The following is a 19,528-nucleotide window of genomic DNA, read 5'->3' as shown; positions in this document are numbered from 1 at the left end:
ATATATAATGTCTCAGTTTGACCGGAACTTTTCATAAACGTTGTAGTAGACGCAGAAAAGTTTCAGCCAAAACCTCAAAAACAAAATAATATTATATACGTTTGAACAATATGCATTTGCCTTTGGCGAGTCTGTTAAACCTGCACGATGCTAGAGGACTCATTTGTAAGTTGCAAAAATATATACAATATGCTTGTTAAGAGAAGGCTTTTTATGATGACTGCAGGGGTTCTATGGTTCTCTTGGCATATCCAATGCAAATACAGTCTGTCACAGTTGATAACGTGTCAAGATCGATCTGAGGGTATAAATGCCACTGTGAACTATTCAAACTTCAGCTATATCTAGAGAATATCTATGATCTCCGACGGCGTTTGACAGCCGGTGGCAAGGACAAGGATAGTGGTATGATCTCTCGTAAAAAACCAATCGATGCTTTGTTACGACAAAGAATAGATACGCTATCATCGTAGATTGTACGTATTTTGATTTTGACCCACATTTATCCATTTTGACCCACAAAATTCTTATTGCAATATTTTACGGCAAATACTTTGCTGCAGCAAAGGTCACACTACTAATCCCTCGAGTAGTTTAAACAAGTGATTTTATTAGAAATCACAAGTAAATCGACATGATTAATTCATGACTACTGGAACCTAGTGAACTGCAAGTTATACAGGTTCTCCAGGACAGGTATGATAATACCTATAGGAATAAAAACCGTATCGTCCTGTGTTTTGTTTATGGCGGAGATCACAGCTATGAGATGTTCGTTTGATGTAAATGTTTTTTCCAACAGTTCCGCATAACTGCAGAAAACATAAATAGAAACTCTGTTGTTCATGAAGACAGGGAACTCAAAAGCGCTGTCAGCCACAATAGTTTTCCAGTGATTTTATCAACCTCATACGTTAACGCTGAAATCGTATTACGTAAGTCACGTTGCTTAGCATGAACTTTTCTATCAATATGATAGGCGTAGTTATATAACGTTAAGTCGTGTAGCTATCCAATTCAGCTAATGTTAGGGTAACATTTCCATGATTATGGATTACGTTTAGCAGCGTTCAGGGATTTTCCGTCGTCTTCATACGCGCGCTAACGATATTCGTTTTACTGTTAAGGCACTACCAACATCCTGTTAATTTTATAGCTACTACGAAAGATTGTGCAGCACGATCGATCTGTATTGTCTTTAAAACGTATTTTCCAGCTGTTAGTCGAATGTTCTCCGAACTAAACGCACACGGAAATCGCCTCGTATCTTTGCTGGCACACGCATAAGTTGCTTTTTCTTCGGTATAGTGATCTAGTCCGATACCGTTTTCGAACTTGTTGCCCATCGTCTTTCTCGTCGGCCGATGGACTACCCTCGCAGGTTCACTTACCCGGCTATAACTGTACTTTCTTATTTAGATTTTTTCACTTGACTCTACAGCGTTTTGTCATCCGGCACAACCCCCTTTATGCAGACAGAGGGGGCAAAACCAGATGGAGAAGAGCATTTTTTTTTTATTAGCAACAAACACCCCGGATTAGTAACTAGGAAAAATCCGGAGGCAAATAGTAATCAATGCTTTCTTAACCTGTTTCTATTTATCTAATCATCAAGGTGTATAGTAGATGCTCGTGTTCATTCAAAAATATGGCCGTCCAAGCCACCGCGTCCACATCAGTGTCAGTCGACTAAATCTGGACGATGTCTCGCGTAGACTCTTTGAGTAAAACCAATAACTAGATCGACAAAATCTTGCTGCCCAGGTGCCTAATACCTTACTTTATGGATGATGGCTTTCTGCTGCTACTACTACATGCATTCCTAATACTATATGAATTTGCCTCCCCCAAACTTAGCCCCAAAATGATTATGTGTTCATTCAATCTTATTTTTTGCTGGTATGACAAGTAGGTCAGTGGGATGCCCCTGTACGACGCGCTCGACAACGTTTCTCGAATTTCGTTTAGGCTATGGATTTTCTAATAACTATTATGATGATCTGCAGAAACGGCACAGCAGTGAGCAAATGATCGTACCATTAACAGCAAACGATCGTGCGTACAATTATTGGAACAAGATTGAAAACCGAAAAAGAAAAAAAAAATCAAAGACGGAAAAAACAAGGAACGTGGTCAGCGCGCCAACCTAGAAAATATCGGTAATAATAAAAAGGTGCGCGTCTCGAGCCGACCTTTATAGTGTTACCGTGGTCGGCCCTGAAATATATGTGAACAGATAAGCAACTTTTTTTTTTCTAACTTCAGATATCATGTATGGTATTTATCGACCAGTGATTACTTAATCACAGGCAACACGTGCGCAAAAATTAGAGACCAAATTATAGCTTCGATTCTCGAGCACGCCAGTTATCGTAAATATAACAATAACACGCCGTTTATGTATGGCTACCTATTGGGCCCCACAAACTATGCATAAATGCGTTAAGACATTATCATTGAAATGAGCGGTTCTGCTTTGCGATTGTGTCCATCTCTCTAGCCCTTCGCTAGTTGGCCTACTGATAGGATCTAAATTGGTTTTAGGATGAGCTCCGCATCTCTAAGCCCCTGTGCTCTTGGAGCCCCTACTGGGAGTTACTCAGCAGCAATTGGCTAAGTCGCCCACTGATTGCTGATCGCGCACCCTCATCGTAGCAGAGCCGTTGATCTCGATATGTACTTAATAGTAATCGAAGCAGGAAGCATAGCGATGCTGCTTAGCAGTGGCAACCGACGCTGGTCCGTAGCAATGAACTTTTCAAAATAGATTCGCTGTGCGTGAGTGGAACCCCTACTCGGCTCATGAGAGCCTACCAAGCAGCCTTCGTGTACTATTCTCGGCAAACAAACAATGGCAGGCCCAACGCTCCTCTAGGGCTCACGGAAACATCGGCTCGATCAAGAGGCGCTCAGCTGGCAATCTGCGTGACAGCAACGGTGCCGCCATACTAATAATCGCCTACGTTCTTATGGGATGTGGCCGTTCTGCAGTGCAATAATGGCAACCTACGGCGTCAGGGGTTCAAGATTCTACGCGTGATGAATCGAACCTACTTTTCTCTTTGGCAGAGCAGCAGCAGTAGTAGCCGACAACACTCACAGCTTCCGACTTTCAACTCGGCCAATGTCAGCGGCGCTGACGGAGAAGGCCTCACGTTACTGAAGTTTCAGATCCCTTCGTAAGGGTAGAGAACCGCTCGCCCAATTTCCTTCCGTTCTCTTTAGAGTCCCATCTCCCTCCCCAGATCTCATCTTGGTCTCCTCCTGCAGCTTTCTGAGATGATTACGACAAAAACGACGACCAACAGCAGTCTAGAACGGCTATGCCGAGACGCCAATTCTGCGAGTAAATCTATTTTTAGGGTAAGGCACTGGGCGACTGCCGACCATCGTTACAACGAGAGATCGCCGGACCCTTTCCTCATCTTCATTAGTAGCGAGGTTTGGCAACACTGTAGGCCGTTCGCAAAAGACAGTTGTGTGCTAGACAATAGCCGCATAGGAAGCCGTTTTTAACGCTTTTGCATTGTAGCCGCAGCGCCACATAGCCTGGTAGCGGGGAGAAGCTGAACGACGAAAAAAAAATTAACGAAAACTAAAGGTTGGCGACAAGGTGCGCAACGAAAAAAAAAAAATGCGTAGTTCGGTACCTGTTTTTCGCATGGAGGAAAACGGGAGCAGCACGGTCGTGATATGTTATGTAATTATGTGGATAGTTACAGCGCTTCTATGAGACGATTCTAAATTGAATGTGAATTGTGCGAACCTTTCTACGACGACAACATGTTTACTGTAGTAGCTTTTGAATAGAACGACCTCTATTTAGCCAAAGTTTCTAGTTGATCTGCTCGTGTAGGTCTAAATTTTAATAACTAGAAATTATCGAAACACTCTTGTATGCTGTAAACTAATGGTAGCTCGTTAACCAATCTTTTCGACCGTTGACTAAAATAAATATCTACTCATAACCCATTGCCGAATCGAGAAGCCATCAAGGTCTAGCGGTCCGAATATGCTATCTCGAAGTGAATCTGGTACTAAACTAATTTTTTTTTATCATTACTATTTTTCTCAGATACGAAACATGGACAGAGCTGAGACCTAGTACAATGTATCTCCATCTTCCAATTTTTGCTTCGCCTTTTGTCATTGTGCCTGCCCAAGCCAATCATCGTTTCGCCTTTTTGGCCGCGACCTACAGCCAGCGTCAGAGCCCCACTTTATTTCATTATAGTACTGCCGCATCACACACCCGCTTACACTCGGCTGCAAGCTCTGGAAAACTTCTGTTTTCTGCCTCTTGTTATGGCTTGTCGTCGATACCTCTGATACGTTCCTAATGCATCGAATTCTGGTACGATCAGAACGCATCAGGAATGCGGTATCGATATCGACCTCCACATGATTCTATACCCGGATTGCGACTCGACCGAAAATCGCGCACGCGAAAGTAGTTGCCCTTTTGATTGGCTAATCAAGTACTCGGCCGCCCCTTTGATTATTTGATCGACATTTTGACGTATTTGCGCTCGCTTTATTTCGCCGCTACTACATCCCTTTATTCCACTTATTGCGGCCGCCTTTCCGAAATTGGCAAAACAAAGTTTCAAGTACATTTCGCAGAATCGGCAGAAAGAGACCAGCTATTCTCGGTATCCAATTTTGACTCTCACGCCATCGAGCTAGCTTCTGATGGTATTCGGTAGGGACAACCAAAACCCACCCCGATTGTTTGGGTTAATTCATTTGACTTCATTGTTATGATCATAAGCGGCAGCCGCAGTACAAACGTTCGTGATAGCAGCCTCTAGTCTAAGCTGTATATTAAATTTGGTTCTCGATATTGAGAGGAAATTTCCACCCAGAATGGCAACATCATTGGCGACGGCGGCCTAGTTCCCAGACGTCTAAAAAAATCTGTTTTGAATTCCTAGATTATTGAAGGCAATAGAAGTTGGCGGGTGGGCTTGTTTTTCTATTTGCATCTCATTCTTATTTATTCGTTCATCCTTCACCTCTTTGTTCCGGTCATGTCAAGTACCCCGAAAGCACTTCAAAGTAAACCTAGCTAACTTCTTCCACTAGACCTTATCAACGTCGAGTCGAAAGCTCGAGACGCGAAAAGAACGGAAAACCGAAAGAGATAGCGGAGCGAGAAATCTATTTGGAAAAGTTTTTCAATATGGCACACATTAGCAGCTATGAATAAAGGAGCTTCACAGTAATGGCCCTATCGGCCAATTGTTCTACGAAGAAGGAAAGGCATTCGGTAGCTGGTTTACTTCAAAATATTTATAAAATGCATAGGTTTTTTGTTATTGTGAAGGGAATAATAGATGAAGAATTCCGTTATTGGTCTGAACATTCAGCTTACGGCTGCAGTACTATGCCCAACTTCTACGTAGATGAAGTCGTCGATCGTCTTCATTTTGACGCTCACTTATAACGATGCGAGGAGTGAGATTCAAAGGAATTGTTTGTCAAAGGAAATAATTGCATGAATAAGAGCAAGATCATGCCTTTCCATTTCTTTTCATATGAATTGCCCGAATGATGATGTCCGTTCGGGTGTTCACAACCGGCAATGGATCATATCATAAGAGCTGTGTAAAGGCGGCCAATAGCGTGATTTCTCTTCGGTTCCTCCTTAATGTCGCGATGCCTTTGACGTGGTTCTTTTTCATTGGCGAACAGTAACAACTGATTCGTGCCATTTAAATGGCGCAAACAAAGTAAAAGCCTTGTTTTAATAACAACCGAAGGCAAATCAAGCTTGAGTATACATCCAGGTAAATCAACATTTTTTAAGGATACTCAAGTAAACAACATGGACCGTTTATAAGAACCGTGGAATAATTGTAGACTCACTAGATACCTAGCGCTATGTCTTTATGCTTCCACCGCGGTCTCCGGGAAGGTAACCCAGGCCCATTTTTTATTCATTTAGTTTATGTTTTATCATTTATTCATTTATGTTATTTTACCTTACTCAATAAAATAGCTTTCATTACATCACAACTCCACCCCGACAGGCAGCGGAGGTACAATAGTTGACCACAATGCCGGAGGGCCTTTTAGCGATGTATTTACGATGGAAAATTATCTATAATTAGGTCATTACTGATTGTTATTGGTTGTTAGTTCGTCATCAAAGACAGTCCACTTTTTTTATGTGCAGAAACTGTGTAATTAAGATTTTAGTCAGTATAGCTTACATTATAGAGTATATAACTACTGTAATCTTAAACACTAACTGCTAAAGCATACCACGATGATGCAGCGCCCATATGATGCACCCCCTGAACTTCTCAAGTTGGTAGAATATGTACAATCTTGCTCTGAGACGATAGACTTTAAGAGAAGTTGAGAAAAATATGCGTAAGACCCAGCAACCTAACCATCGAAAAACATCTGTGAGCATAAGTTTATTTGACTTCACATAAAGGCCACAGCAAGTTTTTCATATATTATATTATATTATACAGTTTCTCACAAACTCATATGTAAAACTTTTTTTTATTGTTTTCCGCTGCTACTCCAAATAGAAGATTTTACTTATCCGTCTGTTGTAAGCCTCATTGAAAATTTGATACATCTAGATCTAGACTTAAATCTTGCAAGGCACCATTTCGTCAAACTAGTAAAAATTCCCATGATGATGATGATGCTAAGAATAGCTTTCACGAGCGTACCAAGAGAACAATAGGGATATGTTGCTTACAATACGTTGTCACGTAGCAATCTTTACCCAGCCTTGAGGGTTCTCATACAACTCCACGTTCTCCTGCGCAGAAAATGCCTTTTCCAGATACCTCATGAGTGCACGCAATGCTACTTCTTCAGCCCGACAGTATTAATTTCAATTTACCTTCTTCCGGTAAACGACCCTGGTTGTGTACATGAATAATGGCCCGATGTTTCGATACTGCAAAAAGATAACTCCTGAGCGACTGTTCTTTTTGAAGAAAGAACACGCCAGCCTCAACCTAAACACGACCAAAAAGAAGTCATGACACAAACAAGATGACCTTAGAAAGTTTCAATAATGAGCGCCATCAGTATTTACGTGTCTGAATATAGCCGCTGTTTGAAACGTGCACGTGAATCTAACGTGTTTGCATACGTGTATGTGCTAGTTGCAAAGCGATTAGGAAATAGTTCTCCTTGTCGCTGACTAATTTGAATTTTGAATTTCATAAAAAGTTAGAAGTTTTCAACAACAAAATGCAACTTATGGAAATTAAACGGTCTCGAGCCGGTCACCTATCGAACTGAATTTCGATAAAATTTACGTCCAGCATACCCTCCACATACACATACAGATACAAACATATTTTCAAATATAGGTGGTAAAACCCCATTTCCATGGTCATGCGTTTCTTGCGGAAGCAGCTTATTTTCAATGTCTTATAAGAAAATTAAGCTCGGCAAAGCAGCTGACTAAGTAACAAGTAACCCTGTCCGACGTCAAACTACTAAATGGCTTGGCGGAGACCGTCAGAGCTTTATCTGTCCCAAAACAACTATTTCAACTTTTAGTCGAAGAGAAGCGACGACATCTTCAGAAAGCACTAGAGTACATCGGAATGAACAAGACTGGATAACACCGCTGTTCTTAGTCTTGTTGATGCTGCCATTGTCGCAGTCACTTTTCTCGATGAGGTCTTATTGCTGTTTTCACTCTAGATTGCCTCACACTTGTTTTCAGTCCGCCGTTTCTGTTGCCACGTTACGGAAAAGTCGACGCACGGACGCCAATCGAGAGAGTCCCATTGACGGCGTAGCACCGTCGCCCAGTTTCGCCGCTCATGCATCGCGTTTTGTTGGGTCATGAAAGCGGCTTTTAATGAACAGCCGCGGGTCAACGGTCCCTTTCTACCGAATCCTGCTGTTCTGTCTCTAGTTACCAGGAGGCTTTCAGTAGTGCGACAGCTGGGAACGCCGAGACAACAGGGCGAGGGGGTGAAGGACACAAGCAAAGGTTCTTTCGTGTCACAGTCCTGCAATCCTGAGGAAGCGCGGAGTAGGGCTTGGCTGTTTCGCCAGTTGCCTGTTTGCAAAAGTTCTCGCCACGCGCTCGTAGACGACAGCATTTGTTAAGCGGCTCGCTTTTCTGCATAGAGACTTCAGTATGCTAAGCAAAAACTTTCCGTCCCCGCTGACCGGTTACTGTCTTCGTGGAAAAGAAACATCGTACTGTTACGATGCTGCACATGACCGAAAAGTGCCCGCTGCCTCGACGAAAGCGCCGAGTTGGTTTCCAGTGATTTCTTTGCTAGCGTTTTGCCGAAACTAATAATGAACTAATGTTTATTCCCAAAGGGCACACTCAGTGATAACGGTGACGTAATAATACGACACCAACATTTGCTTTTACGTGGGTGTTCGTAATCTGTTGGGAAGGGATTGGCGAAAACGAGTGACTTACTCGTTAGCAGAACCGTAAAAATACGGCGAGACGAATCCCAGGACCTGTAACTACCCACGGAAATTCTAATCCACGATCCTATTTGATCGTGTCCCTATTTAAGGAAGCTTCGAGCGGGACTACGAGATGCTGTAGGTAGCGGCTCCGTTTCTCTTGCAATCTGACTATCTATCTCCTTTAAATGCTTTCGTCTATGCTCCTTTAAAAGCCATAGTTTTATCTGATTAGCAGATTGGTTTCGAGAACCGGTAGACGGAACTGCGAGAGCACAAACCTCGGCGATCTAAACGCGGCGTTGAAACCAGTTGAATTTTTATAGACTAGTCAATGATGTCTATAATGTCTGAATTATGTATGCGAATGGATTGCTTAGATATGAATAAGATAATAGTTAAATGAAGTACTAAGTACTTCTTAAAATAACCAGTTTAAAGATGTGCATAAGAACTGAGATCAACTGTCTCGTTATTTATATGAGGTGCGGGCGCCTTTACTTCACCTACGCAAGTAGCCTGGCTCCTTAGAAATCACTAATAACATATTAAATTATAGTACTATATATATTTGATGTACAAACTATCTCATATGCAGGATTATCACTACGACCAGCATATTTTGATTATGCACGATAATACTATAGAGACTGGAGTGCTTAACAGATATGAAGCAATCGGATGCCCGCCTGAGGTCGCTGTTAGCTGGAATATTTCTACGTTTTAGATCTGCGTATGAAGAATGGAAAGAAGGTTTATATTCAAATAGCAAGAAGGCGGCGCAGCGCTCGCTACCAGCGTTATCCATTTATTTCAACGAATATGGATTTCTCATACAGTGGAAGCTACAGGCAAGCACCCTGTCGCCTACAATATTATAAAGAGAAATGATCGAAGTATCCGAGGCCTGCGTTCCGAGCCACTATAGAATCGTTATCACGTGATCGTACTCTATGCAGGACGTAGCTGACGGGTTAACAAGTACAGACACAGTAAAAAGATAGAAGAACTTGGAACTTTGAGCGTGAAACGGTAATGGCGCAGTGTAACTTTTGGCGTTTAATGTATTTGGAATTTGTCCGTTGCAGACCTAAGCGCACCTGTGTCCTCGATAAGCATTGAAGAAATGAAATCGAAGAACATGATAATTAAAGTTTTATGATTTATATGAGGCAAAAAAAAAGTGTTCAATCTGAGCCTGAAATGCATTAGCGAAAATTGTAAAATTTATCAATTGCAGATTTTGGACAGGTCAATTTCGAACGTAGAACTTCCGAGCAGTCCAATACTATATTATATAAAAGTATTCCTCAAGGCTCTAGTTTAATGTTAAACATCTAGTTGCATTGCGAGGAAAAATAGTAGATGCCCTTTCAGACCGCATCGTGTAAATATTCCTTGTTGCGTTTGTTTCCTCAAGTCAGACTGATTTATGGTAATCATTCCTATCCACAAAAGGGCACCGCAAAGGGAATTCGTCGCGTCAGAAATAGCCAGCTGTTGTTGGGCCATTCTAGGAGCTGTTGAAGAACGCCAAGTTAGTAGCCGTCGTATTCGTTTCGCCAGGCGCGAAAAGACGAAGTCCATACTTTTTGCAACTGTTAATTTTCAAAGAGAAATAGGTATCGAAGTGCAGGAAGACAGCTTAAGTTATTAATACCTATTGCATTCGAAGCATTTAATTGATATAACAAACGATGATTCAAGATCCGAGGGAATTTTCAGATTATAAACACGTCAACTTGAGGTGCGAAAACGATTTCGCTATTGAAAAGTAACGCCTGAAACCATTTATATATATATATATATTATGTAGGTCCCATTATCACAGAGTGAAAATTAAACTATATAAATCTAGATTGGGCATTACATACTTGTTGCAGTATATATATATATGCTATGAAACCCTTCTTTCAGGCAATCAGTGAAGTAAAGCCTCACGAGTCAAGCCGCCCGAGTACAACCCAGGCGCAAGACCCAATTAAGCCACAGTAATTTAATTTCGTATCCACCTGTACCTAACTTAACGTAGCCTAACATCTACAAAATTTTGCTTCATTTAGTTTTCAATTGCCTTCCATTAGTGTACCTCACGCTTTTCTTTCTAGCTTCATGTGGTTCGGTCCAGAAAGTTGGAGGATGCTATTAGTCGGCTATCCTCACGGCGAAGCCTCATGACGCAATTGTTCTTTGTAATTCTTTTTCCGTTGAACTTGGAGAAATTCGGGCCGCAGCCGTCATGACCTCTACCGCCACCGGCTACATAGTGGCAGCAGCAACCGCACGTCCAATGAGAAACGAAGGGACCACTTAAACGAGACCTGGTCCCTGCAAAGGTCTTAGTTTTGAGGCTTTACCCCAAATTACGTTGCGCCGTCTCACTCTGTCGCTGAGTTTCTTGATGCAGCATCGGCTGTGGCAACGGTTTACACTGAACTCTAGGGGGACTGTGAAACGCTTGCGCCTGCAGGTGTCGATTACTTTTTACGACGACAACATTACATAGGCCATTAGAGATAGTCTTACACGACGCTACAATTGTACAGACCGACAGAGGTAAACGAAATGTTAACAGCATCAGCAATGACAATAGTACAAGATTAGTGATGGAAGTAAGTTAACAGTGGGAAATATGGCTCAATCAGGTTGCAGAAAGCTAACTTCAAGTTTGAAAGTTTGTAAAGTGAGTTTTTCGTCTAATATTGCCTTAAAGCATTGCTTTAGACGGCTATCTCCCAGCGCGAAATCAAGTGCATCTACGTCTGATCTCGTACCTGAATCGTCTCACTAGGTGTCGCTAAGTTTAGAAAGTAAATGAGTTATCACTGCATTATGTCGGAAACTGACCCTATTAGACAATATTGTACTGGAAAAAAATAACATTAGGCACGTGAGACAAAAAAAAACCTACTTAAATTGATAACTGACAAACAATGAATACGATTAAAATAAGCTGACAAAATGAACACGATTGGTGCGTACGGAATTTCCCACACTGTTTGATAACCTCTTACTTTTGCTACATGCTTTCAACAAGTAAGCCCGCCAATTGAACAAATAACGTTAGCAACAATATTTTCCTCTGTCCAAATTGTGCTTTCCTGTCTTGTGGAAATTACGCCTACCGCGTAATATGCTTCGTCGGCGACGCTTTAGTTAGCAACCGCTGGTTTTCTTTCAAGCAGAAGTTTAGCAACCCAATCGAAATTCCTTAGCACGGTACTTAGATATTTTAGCAATTATACCCAACATGAAGCCCACTCGAAAGCTTGCAGTTTTTCCTACACGATAACCAGCCAGCCAGAGCAGACGATAAGAAGCAGTCAACGATGTCAACAATAGACCTCGCTCATTGCGGGATCACTTAAGCACTTCAAGTACTTCTTAGACCGAACCCCAACAGGCCTAAACGGGGAAGCAAGTGGCTGATAGATCATCGTAATTCCAGTCAGTTGCGTACAGCATTTCACGCGAGAGAGCTAAAGTTTGTAAGAAGAGGGTGGAAGCAAAGCTCAGGAAACGAGGGTAAGTGAAGACACTGATGTATCGGCCACTGAAATAGTTCTATCGGCACTGCATCGCTTGACGGTAGTGCCTTGACCCGCAGATTGATTTATTCGCACGTGGAACTGCGATGGCGATTGCCGCGGTGGTTTTATTGCGGTGTCATCGCCCTTCAACACAGTGGTGACAATCAATTTATATCGTCAACAGCCTTTGCCTTCGGTTGTTTTAATGAACAGTCGATAAAAAAAAAAGCTAGATTTGTCGATTGGACGACTCAATATTAAACCTAGCCGCTACTTCGAAGTTATTAACATCTTCCGCCTCGCCCAGAGCGAATAAGCCGACTTCGCTTCGACCCCGCGCATCCAGTGTGTTACTTCACTTCTTGGGTTCTGGGGCAGCGTATACGGATCTTCATCGCACACAAATCTACTATTCATGTTTTAGTTGTAAATGGACAAACCAGTTCAGGATTTGTTTGTTTATCTTCATAGCCTATGTTTAGCTGATTCATGGCATTAAGAAAAACTCTACAAACGATTACTTTAAGGTGAATTTATTACTTAATGATGACAATATATGGTTGGCTTACAGGTGATTATAGTAGATCCGCCCGCACGTACGTACGGGGTTAATTACGTTTGCTTATACTGTAGGGGACCGGAGAGTTTACAAAGTCTAGTTTATGTATTCGACGGTGCTACACTGAACTTACAGAACGAGCCCCTATACATAAGAAGAACATTTGAAAGGAGTCACGTGTAAGCCATTCGTTCATAATTTACTCGAGCTATCAAACAGTGTGTCGGCGATATAACGCTATTATTTGTCATTACCGCATAAAGCTCTACGCTTTACGATTGCCTTATAAAAATAACCATGTAACGAAAATCCATAGGAGAGAAAGGAGCTAAAGACACATTCTTTTTAAAAGAAAAACATTTTTGTAAACTTTGCTCACTCCTCAACTAAGTTCATTGGATAACGCTTATTCTATTATAGCTTAGTCTGTTAAAGGCAGAAGCGCCATGAGCTTTCATTTTGTCACTGCGCCAATATCCCATTGTCGGTACTCCTTTTAGCAAGCAACTTCGATACGTATCACTATCAGGCGTGTTTTACACTCAGCTCACTATTACCATCCGCTATCATTTGCGTCCCGTCAAGAAAAAAAAAATTGGATAGGGATTAAATGACGACACATAGCATCATTGCAACAATTCCGGCCGATGTTAAGGGGGAGTATGCCACCATCTCCAGTTACGGGATTAGCGTTAAACATCGAAGAGCTAATAATAGCTGCTGGCCCTATCGGCACCTAACTACAGACGCCCACTGGGTCTCAATTCTGCAATGACTCGTTAAAAGAAAATAGAAAAGAACTCAACGAAACAGTTGAGAACTGTTTGAAGACGACTGACGCTGAATAGCAGACTGTTTTCCGTTGGCAGTTACCGGCTGCTCGAAAAGCGGAGCGTCAAGCAATACTTCGGTGCCTGCTGGTCATATATAGTTAACTGCATAGGCATTTAAATTGAAATATAAAAACAGGATTTTTCCAATTGTTTGTTGCTCGTTTCGTCGTCTATAGTACGCCATCACCAAAAGAGGAATGACGTTATCGCGTCAACCGGTGCGCGACCTTCCAGCGGTGGCGCCTTCCATCAGTGATCCATTAATTCATGCGTTTTCGTTATTTATTTTAGTTTATAAATTAAGAATGTTGCAGTTACAGTGATTCAACGAATAGTTGACATTACTTGGGTTAATCAGAATTTTCCTGTTTCTGTGGATATCTTGTTTATAGCTGAATAGAAAGTATATAGACGAATAACTGACAATCAGATCCTGTCAGAACTAGCAGACGATAAAGCTAAAGAATAAACATCAATGGCGACGCAGCTGACTGACAATTGTTGACAGGCTTAAGTAATTAACGCGGGCGAATTTAAAATGCAATCTTTTTCAGAAATCAACATCTAGCAGTTGCTAAGCTGTTCTAGTTTCCACCCGTCAGAATGACTGTTTTGACCAACAACCGGAAAAGGTCATGCTTGTTTTTTTTCGAATGGTGGTCATTTACGGTCGTGTTTACGTACGCTCATGGAGAGAAAAATAAAAGCTCGTGCCAGGACTAGTTCGCGTGAACGGAGATGATTTTGACTAAATCCAAAAGATGTTCTTCTTTAGGATATAGATCGGGATAGAAATGTTTTAGAAATATCTTTCTTTTAATGCATTTCCTATTGGAATTAAGTAGTTTTTCATAATTTTTACTAATAATTGAAATTATTATGAATTCACTGTCTTAACAACTATGTGCATTTTAGAATGAAAATATAAATGAGAATAATTAAATTAATTTAAGGTCACTAAAAAAACTGAAGGTACATGAAACCTAGGTTTAGAAGAAGAGGATATACACCCCTATTATCACAAAGAGCTTGCCGTATTTCTGTATCAAGTGTTCTGTGCAAAACTCGCGAACCTGGGCCCCAGCTATCGGTTAATTTTATACATGAAAAGGTTACCATTCTGGCATGCCTGCCCCAGTCAAGACACAATTTTTTATGGATAGATGAATGAATGTATATCTAATAATGAAAATATATTTCGAAAAATAAATAATTTAATATCAACAATAATACAGAATGCCTTGAATACGCTGAAGTTAACCAATGTCACTCTGTAAAACAATCGCTATCTGAGGGTATTGTTGACATCCACAATCGTTTATATATGAAGAACAGTTTCATGGCTCTCACCATTTCTAATGAGACGATCGTTTTCTTTTTCATCCGCATCCCACGGCAACAAAATGGCCACAGCAGTTAATCAGCTATCACAAATTAGTCACGTCATTCTCATACATACAACACCTATGGTTAGGGAGTTACGACCGAAATGGCTAGACACCCCCGATAAGGGCAGGAGGACCAAACAACCCTCCCACTGGCCGTCGGTGCGAAACCGCAAGAAAACCCGTGCCTTTCGTCCTTATCTTTGATAGTCTGGTTATAGCCTGACCTCAACAAGCGGCTGGCTGCAGCTGTGGCAATGGTAGGCGCCATTCGAAACAGCGAAACATATTATTCTCTGCTTCCACAGACCACATCAATTTCGTTTTGGGAAGATTTCGAGGTATGATGTGCCTTGGTAAGACGTAGCGCGCCATCTACACAATACAGGCTGGCTCTCAACACGTGTATACGCACAGAGAGAGCCAGCGACAAGTTCTGCCTTGATAAGAAGAGCCTGTGGCCATCTGAGAGCGTTGTAGAAGCGCCTGGTCATACGGAGCATCCATGAGTCAGCGCAGTCCACATGAGCCTAACAGCCCATTCGCTTGATGGTAGACCACCCCGCCCCATCGTGGTTTCGCTGTAGTTTTCCCTCCTTTGCTTTGCAACGATGCCCCAGCCTGCGAGGTCCCTAAGTCGTTTGCAACGGTCGAGTGTTTACGACGCCCGCCTTCTCTGTGCTGACACGGCCAATGGCATTCATCCAACGAATGTTGGCGACGTTAAGATAGATGCGACACGGAAGATCGTGTCAGATTGCTTTGAAATCGAGGCGGGCTGTCGAGGCTACTATGTCTAGATACCAAGGGACTGCAACCGCTGTAAGTGCACTTAGTCAAATAAGCATTTCATCGCCGTTCAACGATAACCCTGTCAGCTGCTAACCCCTGTAGGGGGTAAGGAGCATAGTTTTGGCTCGTGGACGGCGCAAAGATTTGAGGTGATAACGCCTGGCGTCAATGTCCTTAGACAAGTAGGAAGGTATCATTTTACGTCTCACCCAGGTAACAGTAGCAACAACAATTATCATTACTGTAATTATGATGACAACCTTGAGTTACGATAGCAACGACGTAAATTCTAAGGAGCATTATAACTATATAATAGTTAATAACATTGACGTTATTTTAACATCTGTATGTTTGGAACTCATGCATCAGTTATGGATAAAAAATTAGGTCGATTAGGTACGATGAAGTATTTGATACACTCTTTTGTTGCTTTGCAATAAAAATCCTTTCTAAGCTTACTTACATCGTGGCTAGTTTTTTTTGAATTTTTTTTTAGAACACTAACATTATGGACAAGTTCAAAGTTAATAATTATCTTCCCGAAAATGCGGAAATAGTTTCCAGTAGACGTCAATCACTCCCATTAGAACCGTTACGTATTATTTCGATAGCGATTTATTCAGTGTTTCGTGTTTTGCGTCTGACGGCCGGTTCCCGATACGAATCGAAGATTCTGAACTTTACTGTAAATGGGCAAATACATTACCACTGAAGCTATTTATCTAATGCTACTACTAATAGTAATAATAAAAATGATAATACCTCAGATATTTTATTAAACAAGCATCGCAAAATCCGGCTAGCGGATGCTAGCTCATGTTTAGGCTATTTTTCCAAGTTGACCGCTCAACACACAATCTACTTTAGGACTGTTACACGCGTGTAGAATTGAAGGTAATTCTAATGTTTGTTTTAAAACGCTTCGTTATCCTATTTCCTCCACGGTTACATGCGTAATACAACGCAAAAACAACGTGTACATATATTAGACGTTTTCTCATCTTCTGCAGATGTTTTTGGCCTTCCTCAAATATCCTATCCAAGTTATATCTCCCTGGCCTCAGATTCTAAAGACTTTGGGCTCTGTGGATGCCCAAGGCAGGTCGACCCGTGCTGAAAGTGTCGATAATGGTGTCGTTGAAAGCACAACACAGAAATCCCTGACAAGTAGCGTTCACGACAGTTCCAATACTTCGACTGCCGTTTCTACCGGGATGGTTACATCTTGTATAATATGGAGCGCTGCTGCCGGGTGATCTCGTTTCAAAAATGTAGTTACACTTTGTGGTCATCACAGCTAGCGTCTCCGCGTGTACGCTGATCGTCGACGCGGGCAATGCACGGGACGGACGCACGCACGCACGCACGCACGCTTTTCGGCCGTTGATTATGGCTTGCCGTGGGATAGGAAGAATATGTATGGCAGAAGTAGCATAGGCATTGTACATCGTAGCGCAAAGCACGAGCAGGTCTGATTCTAGCTGACTCACTCGCGAGTTGGCGACTATTGTTCCTTGGCGTTACTTTGAATAATTCATTGTTACTAACGACCTAATTAACCTCCTTCTATTCGAAACGAATAGCTAGCTGTCATTGCTGCCCCCTGACGGTGGGTGACAGTAAGTTACAACCAGGCCCATGATAGTGGAATTCTTCATACGACAGGCGATTCGCACTCCTTCTAATTGTAAGTCTGATAGAGGAAGTTCCATGACCGGCAGCCTGTTCTGCTTAAGACTAGGCTGTTCCCTTCTCCGATCCATGCTTCCTTGACAATAGTAAGGATAGTTCACGCTCGTATGTTTTTTACCTAGTGGCATCGTTGACACCGCCCAGAACGATTACGCAATGCGTACGTAAGTATATTGAATTAGAAACATGGACACAATGTCCGAAGTAAGCAAACCAAGCGGGTGCCATGAGCGGAGATCAAGAAGCAGAACAAGATAGTGCCAAAGGGCGCGTTCATGCGAACGCATTTGTGCGCTACATGCGTGATTACCTTCCCCCTTGCAACTGACTGCCTGTCTGTCTGTCCCTCCGGCTTGTTTCGGTGTGTCGCTGTGCGAGAGAGACTCAGGAACGCCGACAAGACGAGGGGGAGGACCACTGTTAGCACAATGGTAAAACATCGCGCATGCGATCTCCAAAAAGAAAGTCGTCGGCACCAGTGACTGGCTGAAGAAACAGCTAGCAGAGCTTGCGTCCTTTTGGAGCCCTTATCATTTGTTGTTATTGTGAGTGCCGCTGCTGCTGCTGTTGTTGTTGTTGTTGTTGTTGTATCTGTCTGTTTCTCCTTAAAGACACTAGATTGGCGACGGGAACAATGGCGGTCGTCCAACCTCGGCATTGCATGGTTGGTGATGTCACCTACACGGCCACCAGGTCTACTGATTTAGCGGCGGTAAGATGTGCCTGTGACCTGCACACACTCAGCAGGCCACTTGATTGTTTAGTTGTTTTGCGGGCGAAATTTCATAATACCGAAGTTAACTACGGTGTTATACTGTTATAATGACATCTAGTTGCGTTGGTGACAACGTGTTTTAATGTTGATTATAAACGAAAAGTATGATGAATATAATCGTCTCGAGTACTCTTTTTCCACTACATATCTGCCTGTATGCCTCTTATGATAAGAAGAAACACAGCTGGATGATCTTCTAGTGAAAATCTCTAAGAAAATCATACGGTCACCGGTGTAAATAGATCTAGGCTAAAAAGGCATGTTTTACTGAAGTGAATTTTTTCATACAAAAATATCGTATCGCTTGGTTCAATAACACGTTAAAGTATAGCCAGATTAATATCTACAATAAAGGTAGTTTAAAAAAATTAATCATAATAGCAATATTAATAATAACATTAAAGCTATGGGGATGAAGACGATTAAGGTGTGGCACCGTACCGTGGTGTTCGAGCCCATTTTCTTCTCGTCAACGACCTTCGGTAGCATCTAACGGCTTCTACAACTGCTGTGTAATACTTTTATCACTATTACTTATTCTTATGTACACAGTTAGCCTATTTTTAGGCAGTAATGTGTCCATCAGCCTTGGTTTTCATGGATCAAATGATGTTGAATAGGCTGCTAATATGCAATTACCCAAGCAAACGCCTTATATGCAGCGTCCATGTTCAAGTAGCGTATAGAACAGTGGGGTACAGAAGTGTGCGATGACGGTGGACGAACATTAGCGGATAGGCCATTAGAGTACTCGGTGGGGCACGAAACTTCGGCGATGAAGAGTCGCTTTCCGGCCTTCTAGTTGGCAGATTGCAGTCCATCTAGTTTGCCCTAGGCTAGCACCAGCCAACCCGTTTACCTTGGCTTCCGCTTTCAGCTACAGACGACGTTTAAGGCAGAGACATTAGAAATAAGGGCGGGAAAGAAAAAGAACGACGGGTCTGTTTTCATCATTAGTTTTGTTAATGATCACCGCAATAGGTAAAAACCTCCGCGGGGAGCAGGACGATAGTAGTCGCCGATGCGCGAAGGGGCATACACAACAGAATGAGTAGCCATCGATATCTTCTCTCCTGGCTTACTTTCTTCTCCTACGGTCGCCTGTCGTACGCACTTATGTCCTTTAACAAGGACACCGTTTGAACCGCAGCCTTCGAAGTATCCCTTATAACTGGCAGTCACAGCAGCACTTGAGGAGGTCAAATCCGTAAGCACCATCAGACTTTTCTTCTCAGCATAACTCGCCGCCACGCTTCCTTTTGTCTATCCTGTTACCAAACCAAGTGGCGGGAAGGGCGGGAAAGAGATGGAAGAATGGAATGATTGCTATGTCTCTCTTAGCTGCTTCTTTGGTGCTGTCGTCGCTTCTGGCGTTATCTGTTTCCTTTAGTGCCGCTCACAACACCACTCGTACTGCCTGTAGGGGTCTGGTATTTGCCCACGGCGAGGAGGGCACATATCCACTTGCCTCTCTAGTGTCTTTGTCGATGTTACCAAGAGGCGGCCACTCACCGAGTAATCTCCGGCTGATCTCTTCCTTA

General features: G+C 42.4%; 1 protein-coding gene across 19 annotated transcripts in view; it reads right to left on the bottom strand.

Moving 5' to 3' along the window:
• The window catches only part of norpA (no receptor potential A), a 197,520-nt gene that overhangs the window by 75,223 nt on the left and 102,769 nt on the right, over positions 1–19,528 (bottom strand). The window contains exon 1 of one of the 19 annotated variants that reach the window (XM_086979117.1): positions 14,694–19,363. The exons of 15 other annotated variants lie outside the window; for them this stretch is intronic. In XM_086979117.1, the coding sequence (XP_086835243.1) occupies positions 14,694–14,732 (39 nt within the window). In that variant the 5' untranslated portion in view covers positions 14,733–19,363. Of the gene's footprint in view, positions 1–6,721; positions 6,745–6,868; positions 6,917–14,693; positions 19,364–19,528 lie in introns of those variants that run through there. 3 more of the 19 variants (XM_086979116.1, XM_086979118.1, XM_086979120.1) reach the window with 3 other exon arrangements.

The sequence above is a fragment of the Varroa destructor genome, unplaced genomic scaffold (assembly GCF_002443255.2).
Source record: "Varroa destructor unplaced genomic scaffold, Vdes_3.0 BEIS01000002.1, whole genome shotgun sequence".
Taxonomy (NCBI): domain Eukaryota; kingdom Metazoa; phylum Arthropoda; class Arachnida; order Mesostigmata; family Varroidae; genus Varroa; species Varroa destructor.
This window is presented reverse-complemented; position numbering and strand designations above follow the sequence as displayed.